The 8829-nt window shown below is 33.4% G+C and overlaps 1 protein-coding gene across 1 annotated transcript; it reads left to right on the plus strand.

The window, feature by feature from the left end:
• Nucleotides 1-4858: 4858 nt before the first annotated feature.
• LOC122721747 lies at nt 4859-7332 on the plus strand. Its single transcript, XM_043950398.1, has 4 exons — nt 4859-5004; nt 5137-5263; nt 5352-5759; nt 6729-7332. The coding sequence occupies exons 3-4, from the start codon at nt 5541-5543 to the stop codon at nt 7152-7154; spliced, it is 645 nt and encodes a 214-aa protein (XP_043806333.1). The 5' UTR covers nt 4859-5004; nt 5137-5263; nt 5352-5540; the 3' UTR covers nt 7155-7332.
• The last annotated feature ends 1497 nt before the right edge of the window (nt 7333-8829 follow it).

An 8829-nucleotide genomic window follows, 5' to 3' on the forward strand; every position in this document is an offset into this window, starting at 1 on the left:
GATGGAGTTTAAAAGTGGTTATAAGATTTTCCCAATCGAGAGACACATTGCTGGTAAGATGATTTCGGTTCAATTTGAGTACTATTAACACATTCTTCATTAGGAATTTAATTGAGAACTAACTCAAGAATGCCATTGTAAGACTGTCTTTGTTATTGGATTTGATGCAACTTGGAGATGTTGCCTCTTTTTAAGCAATTGGATTTGGGGCTTGAGATATTTTATCCTTGATAGCTCAATCATTTTGTTTTTTTTCTTTTGCTTGTTCATGCGATATGAATATTTTGTGAGTACAGTTTTTATTTGTCTTTGACTTTTGTTAATGAAAGAAAGGCTTAGGTGTTATTGTTGATAGTTGAGCTTTTTACACATTTTGCTGCTATTCAGATTTTGGAACATAGGATTTAGGTTTAGAATTTCAGGTGGATTATAATTTTATTAATAATCAAAAATGTTATTTTTGACCGATTTTAATAATCACACAGTCAAAAAGAAAAAATAATCTATAATTTGATACGGATAAAGAAAAATAACATACTTTTATATAGGTTAAATAGATTTTCTTTTCGAAGGTTTAGTAGAGTATTAAATAAGAAGATAGTCTATAATTTGACACGGATAAGAAAAAATAGTCTATAATTTGACACGGATAAAAAAAATCAACAAGAATTAAGTGGTAAAATGTTGATTTTCAATGTTATGAATTTACTTTGTTTACGAATTATACATTCCAAATTACAAATTATTTAATGTTTTTTATTCTCAAACAATATTTAATTTGTAAAAAATAAAACTATCATAAAATATCATTTTAATTAGTATTAAAAGTATTGATATTATAATATTATTAATTTTAATATTAATATATTAAATTTATATTATATATTATTCAATTAATAGTTTTTATATTATATATTATTCAATTTATAATATATATGATAATATTAATTTTAATATTAATATATTAAATTTATATTAATAGTTTTTTAAATTAAGATTGAAATACTAAGATTAAATTAAAAATTACCTATGTTAAATTAATATTACCTTAATCAATTAATTTTAGTTAAACGACGGAATATTATGGATAAATTGCAGAGTATATGAATAACTAAAATTATATATACTAAATAGTGTATATATTTAAAATTAAAATAATTTAATCAGTATTTTCTTGGATAAAAAGATTAAATAACTTAACTTTATTGTAATTTAACTTAAAAATATTTAATTAATTAATTAATTTTAATAAAATATTAATGCTTTAATAATAATTTGCTAAAATATAATATTGCATTAAATAAAAATATAGTTTTACAAAGCACAAACCTGAACTCAACTTTCTTATCTCAATGTTCAGGTTTATAGTTTTTTCTTATCTCAATGTTTAGACTTATCAGTTTTATTTAAAAAGATTAGGTATATATATTTTAATAATAATTTTAAAATTAATAGTATATAAATTAGCATTTGGCCCTTCTAAAAAATTAAATATGAAACTAAAATATATATAGTTTGATAACTTTTATATTCATTTAAAATAGTAAAAAATTAATCAATACTTAATTTATTAGTTTTTCTTAAATTATCTTTTAACTTTGAAAAATTATAATTATAACAAATTTAATGTTGGAAATTAGTTTTATTTTCAATTGTAAGAATACAATTATAACAAATTAAAATGCCTCTATTAACTCCTAAAACGAGATAAAAATAAAAATTATAATTACCATCCAGCTAATTCACTTTATTTATGTTAATATGAAACTCAACCTCATAGGCTGCATCAGGGTTTCATATTTTTTGATCCAGTGTGTTTGGATGGATTGTCCATAGCTGCATTTCATAATAAGGTAAGAAGATACTTTTGAATTGCAGCCGTTTATATTAACATGCTGTGCAGCAACAACGTGCACATGCTGTGCAGCACTGCACTTGCTACAAGTGCAACAGCAAGCATCTGCTGTGCATAAATGCTGTGCAGTGCAGCATTGCACTTGCTGCAAGTGCAGCAGCAAGGTGCACATGCTGCCCAGCAATGCACTTGCAGCCAGTACACTATGCATAGCAGCACTTACTACAAATGCAGTCTGAGCTACTGTTGTGCACAACATCACTTGACCGATTGACTGTAATTAAAATCATAATCAAAATTATCTCAATTTACATTAATTCCTCCTCCCATTTTTATGAATTTAATTTATATATTTTTACTATACATATCTTATGTAGGAAAATGAATGCCAATCGACAGTGGATGTATAATAGGCTCAAGGATGGGTTGTTGAATACTGAATTTTTAAACGGTTTAGAGGAGTTCATACAATTTGCTTCAACCCATCCTGAATGTATGGATGGTATGAATATAAGATGTCCTTGTAGTATGAGAAGGTGTTCGAATCGGAGGTTCCTCTGTGTGGACGATGTACGATATCCGATATCATCTAATGAAAAATGGTTTCGTCCCTAATTACTATAGGTGGACAGCACATGGTGAATGTTGGGATGATCAAGGAACCTCTAGTGTGCTATTGTCTGAAACTATCATGGAAAACGATTTTCAAACTGGGGCTAATGGCCGATACCATGAAATGGTACTTGAAGGGTTTGGTTTACCGCCTCAAATTGAATTCATGGAGGAGGCACCTAATGCCGAGGCACAAAGGTTGTATGAAATGTTACAAGCAGCAAGTGAAGAGTTATGGCCAGGATGCAATAAGCACACAAAACTGTCTGCTGTGGCACGTTTGATGAACATGAAATCGGAGCATCATTTCTCTGTAAAATATTTTGATCAGATTGTCGAGTTTTTGAAAGAAGTTCTACCCGAAGATAATGTGCTTCCTGATAATTTTTACAAAACGAAAAAGTTAATTGAGGGTTTGGGTCTACCAGTGGAAAAGATTGATTGTTGCAGAAATAATTGCATGATATATTGTTCTGGTGACGCTGAGTTACAAGAATGCAAGTTTTGCCAGCTTCCTAGATATAAACACACGGTAAACAGCTTGACAAAGCAAGTTGTTCAGAAGCCATATAAGAAGATGTATTACTTTCCTCTCACTCCAAGGTTACAACGGCTTTATGCATCAGACGCAACAACACCCCATATGAGATGGCATGCTAAACATGAATATGAGGAAGGGGTCATGCATCATCCATCTGATTCTCCTGCATGGAAACACTTCAATGCATGTTATCCATCATTTGGATCAGAGATAAGGAATGTGATGCTTGGATTGTCTACTGACGGATTCCAACCATTTGGACAATCTGGCCAACAATACTCATCTTGGCCCATCATTCTGACACTGTATAATCTTCCGCCATGGCTGTGTATGAAGTCAGAATATATATTTCTCACTGTTATAGTTCCAGACCCAAATAATCCTAAATTTAAAATTGATATATTCTTACAACCCTTAATCGAAGAACTAAAACAATTATGGAACATGGGGGTTGAGACATATGATGTGGATAAGAAGCAAAATTTTCTCATGCGGGTTGCTTTGCTATGGACCAATAGTGACTTTCCTGCTTATGCCATGCTTTCTGGTTGGAGCACTGCAGGAAGGCTTGCATGCCCATATTGTATGGATAACACTGATGCATTTACTTCGCCACGAAGGCTTGCATGCCCATATTGTATGGATAACACTGATGCATTTACTTCGCCACGAAGGCTTGCATGCCCATATTGTATGGATAACACTGATGCATTTACTTTGCCAAGAGGTGGCAAACAATGTTGGTTTGACAATCATGACAAATTTTTGAACCATACTTGCAATACTACGCTGAATTTGGTGAATGAATCAAAATTAATTTTATATGTTCACTTTTTGTAATAGGTACATGAACCAACCAACACAGTGAACAATCCTCTCATCCAAGATTTAGCCAAAGGACCTCTAAATATAGTGAATGTGTACACAGGATACTCTATGTAAATGGATACAAATTTCATACTGAGGGACGAAGTGCTAATCGAATGACGGTGAATTGTGGTGTATGCATTAAAGGAACGAACTATAGTGATCAATCAAGTGATTACTATGGTAAGTTGATAGAGGTTCTTGAAGTAGAGTACCCGGCTTTACCTATGAAGCGGACAGTTCTATTCCACTGTGAATGGTTTGATCCTACCCCAAATGTTGGAGTGAAAATTCATTTAATGTATAATATTATGGATGTAAATCAAAGAAGGAGATTTCATAAGTATGAGCCATTTGTTTTGGCTAGCCAGGCACAACAAGTTTATTACATTCCTTATCCTTCTTTAAGACGAGCAAGGTCTGATTGGCAATCTATGATAAAAATTAAAGCCAGGCCAGTGATTGAATTACTAAATGTTGTACCTTCGACAGCGTCAACAACAGATGCATATTAAGAAGATACTGTAACTTTGCAGCCTTTAGTCTTAAATGAAGAAGGATTACCTGACATTAAATGATCCAGTGGGTGGTGAAGTGTTGATTTCGGAATTAGTTGAAGAAGAAGAAGAAGATGAGACATATCATTATTCAACTTCAGACAATGATGAATATTACTTAGATTAGTCAACTCTAAGCTGTATAGTAAAATTTTTTGCTCTAATTATCTTTTTTATTATTGTTGATTATTTTTACTTTTACAACATACTAATCTCCTGTTGGATTTTTTTTGTACAGATATGGCCAGGGGTAAAGGTAAAGAAGATGCACGTAATGCTGATCGTGGTGTTTTAACGGGTACAGGTAGAGGCCGAGGCCGAGGTGATCCAGAAATTGTTCGTGGTTAAGGCATTATAGCCATTGCACCTTCTTCAGCTGACTTTAGAGCCCCAGCACTTACTCCAACAACCCCTGTATCATACTCAGCCCCTGCAGCCCCTCCATTTGCTCCAGTTGCCCCCACTGCCCCAACTTCTTCAAGTTCTGTTCCTGGATTGAGTGCTAGTCGATCTGCATCCTCATCCTCATCACATGCTACTAGGACCTACTGTTATGTGCATGCAAGCGGAAAGTAAGTATAATGTATAACATTACTTATCATTGTATTATATATCTTTGTTATTAGTTTTCATTTTGGTTAATTATTTAAAAATAATTATATTGAATATTTATAAATTATGCTCGCATTATTAAACTATTACAGTCTTATGCCTTCTGAGAAGACATCTAGTGCCTGCACAAAGATTTTTCAAAAGTACAATATCGAGAAGGGTTCTTCCTGGAAGAATATCCCATAATCCACAAAAGATTTTTATTTCAGAGAGTTTGAGGTACGCAATATATTATGCATTCTAATAAAGATAAAATGTCTTATAATCTATGTTGTATTGTATATGTGTTTTTTAAATTAATTTATAGAAAGAATTTCACTGGGATGAGGGAAGTGCTGCAATAGTGAGGAAGGCATGGAATAAAAAAGCAGCTACCCGATACAAAGACCTTCTGACAAATGAAAAGAAGAAAAAAAAGAGGAGTGCTTATATATCAAATGAAGTTTGGGATAAATGGAATTTAGATTGGAGTACTCCAGAGTATGTAGCAAAGTCAATGAAGTACTCAAAGAACTGCCTAACAGAGAAGGGAGGTGAAGGAGCTGGTCCTTCTAAACATACAGGTGGGTCCATAACACATGAGGAGCATGCTAGACGCATACAAAATGCTAAGACAGACAAAGTTCCTCCAACAGCAGCTGAGTTATTTCTCCACACCCATACAAAGAAGAGTGATCGCAATAAATTTGTTGATAAACGAGCTGAAATTGTTTATGTAAGTTTCTATATAAACAAGTTGTCTTTCTAAGTAATATCTTGCAAGTATGATTTTGATGTCTATGTGATTGATTTTTAGTTGTGTCATTGATTTTGAGTTGTTGATTGATTTTGAGTTGTGTGATTGATTTTCAGTTGCAAGTGCGATTCTGATATCTCAGTTGTGTGATTGATTTTGAGTTGTTGATTGATTTTGAGTTGTGTGATTGATTTTCAGTTGCAAGTATGATTCTGATATCTAGGTGATTCTCACAAGGAAATTGTTTATGATTCTCAGTTGTGTGATTGATTTTGAGTTGTTTGATTGATTTTCAGTTGCAAGTATGATTCTGATATCTAGGTGATTCTCACAAGGAAATTGTTTATGATTCTCAGTTGTGTGATTGATTTTGAGTTATTGATTGATTTTGAGTTGTGTGATTGATTTTCAGTTGCATGTATGATTCTGATATCTAGGTGATTCTCACAAGGAAATTGTTTATGATTCTCAGTTGTGTGATTGATTTTGAGTTGTGTGATTGATTTTCAGTTGCAAGTATGATTTTGATATCTAGGTGATTCTCACAAGGAAATTGTTTATGATTCTCAGTTGTGTGATTGATTTTGAGTTGTTGATTGATTTTGAGTTGTGTGATTGATTTTTAGTTGCAAGTATGATTCTGATATCTAGGTAATTCTCACAAGGAATTTGTTTATGATTCTCACTTGTGTGATTGATTTTGAGTTGTTGATTGATTTTGAGTTGTGTGATTGATTTTCAGTTGCAATTATGATTTTGATATCTAGGTGATTCTCACAAGGAAATTGTTTATGATTCTCAGTTGTGTGATTGATTTTTCTATTATGATATCTTGCAAGTATTGTAAATGTGATATCTTGCAGGTATTATAATTGTCATATCTTGTAGGTATTAGCATTTTTCCTTACTTTAGTATTCAAATTGAACTGTTATTCTGTGATTTTCTAGGAAAATTATCTGAAGCTAAAAGAACAACATTCAAGCCAATATGTGGGATCAGATCATGTGGAAGGAGATGGAGGAACTATTAATGAGGATCAATTGTTCATTACTGCAGCAGGAGGATGGCAAGGAAGTCGAGTTTATGGTTTAGGTAGTGCTGCCTCTTCTGCCTTCTCTCAAACAGGAACTGGGGGAACATCAACAAATGTTCCATCATCCCAATCACCAGAATGGAAGAAGGAAATTGAAGCAAAGTTTGAAGAGAAGTATAATAGTTTGCAGAAACTTGTAGAAGACCAAAATCAAATGATAGCTCAAATGCGTGATGAACTACATGCAGCGAAGATGGGACAGCAGTCTTCCTCATTGATGCCATCATCATCTGATAGTCCTCTAGCTCATAGATCCCTTGGTGATTCACATATGGATTAGCATGATGTCATTACTCACTGACTTAAATAATATATTTTATGATATGAATTTAATACTATTTGGATCCATTATGTATTTTGAGATATTTTAAGTTTCTTAGTGTTGAACTATAGTAATGTTTTGGACTTTTAGATTGCAGAATTATGAAATGAAGTTGATGTGTATATATTGTCTTTGATGTTTTATGTATTGGAATGTGTGTGTACATATTAATATTATAGCAGGTTTATGAATTTATTGAAAAAATGATATGAATTAGATTTAAATGTATTTATTAGTGATTAATCAGCCGCAAAAACAAATTAAATAATAAATATTTTTTTAATTTTACTATTAATTTGCGACGAAATAGCGACTAAATGCTCTTCCCTGGTGCGATCAAATAACAATGAAATAGCGACCAAATTAGCGACTAAAACAGCGACCATTTCGCGACCAAAATGTAACGACCAATTTATTTCCACACAGCAACTAAATACTCTTCCCTGATGCGATCAAATAACAACGAAATAGCGACCAAATTAGCGACTCAAACAGCGACCATTTCGCGACCAAAATGTAACGACCAATTTACTTCCACACAGCTACTAAATACTCTTCCCTGAGGCGATCAAATAACAATGAAATACCGATCAAATTAGCGACCAAAACAGCGACTATTTCGCGACCAAAATTTAATGACCAATTTACTTCCACACAGCGACTAAATACTCTTCCCTGAGGCGATCAAATAACAACGAAATAACGACCAAATTAGCGACCATTGCGCGACCAAAATTTAACAACCAATTTACTTCCACCCAGCGACTAATATTTCTAATACTTAATTTGCCATGACACCAAATTAGCAACCAAAAAATGGTCGCTGATTGGTCGCTATTTTAGCGACTAATTTTTAGATTGTCGCCAAAACTTTAGCGACTGGCCAAACACCGACCATTTTGTTTTGGTCGCTAAATGGTCGCTATTTCATAATAGCGACCAAATCTTTCTTTTTAGCAACCAAAATTTTAGTCGCTAAATCACTGTTTTTTTGTAATGTAGGTTCGTATGGTCGGACCTAGTGTGTCGGGCTCATAGATGTCATAGAAGGGCAAGCACAATAGGAAAAATCATGTTCACTAGGATAGGATATAGAGTCCTGTCTTGATGATGATGTGAAATGTCATGACTATATGCATGCGCATTAATGATATGTGATGTATGTGATATGGGTTCATGTGTTTCCACATGAACCATATGATGCTAATGTTTATGTGTATGTGTTGTGTTTCAAAAAATAGAATGAGAGGCACTCGTCCATCTGCACAATTGACTGGAGTCCCACCTGAGAATGAGGGCATGGATGCCCTTCCCTCTGCTTTGCCGAGGGCAATGTCTAGTAGGTCCAGCAGAGAAAGGACATCAAGGGACCCTAGAAGGTCTTTTGATGTGAGCAGGAGGGGAACAGTTCAGGGTGAAATGTCAGCTGATGTGAGGGGATCAGAGGAGGATGAACAAAGAAGAGATGGTAGTCTGGGCATGAGTATGTTAGAAGAGGGTATGGGAAAATAATAAGGAGGCGCTCAGGCCTCGAGTTATGCTCACCCACCCCAGTACCAACCCTTTCCACAGTGATAGAGCATATTTTAGCCCAATTTATCCTTATGTTCTTTATGTTTATTTATACCTTTTT

The sequence above is a fragment of the Manihot esculenta genome, chromosome 1 (assembly GCF_001659605.2).
Source record: "Manihot esculenta cultivar AM560-2 chromosome 1, M.esculenta_v8, whole genome shotgun sequence".
Classification (NCBI taxonomy): domain Eukaryota; kingdom Viridiplantae; phylum Streptophyta; class Magnoliopsida; order Malpighiales; family Euphorbiaceae; genus Manihot; species Manihot esculenta.

Excerpts from the sequence above, each read along its gene's own strand:
- LOC122721747 (XM_043950398.1), top strand. The coding sequence starts at position 5,541 with ATGAAGTACTCAAAGAACTGCCTAACAGAGAAGGGAGGTGAAGGAGCT. Across the intron at positions 5,760-6,728 it reads AACGAGCTGAAATTGTTTAT|GAAAATTATCTGAAGCTAAA; the intron begins GTAAGTTTCTAT and ends GTGATTTTCTAG.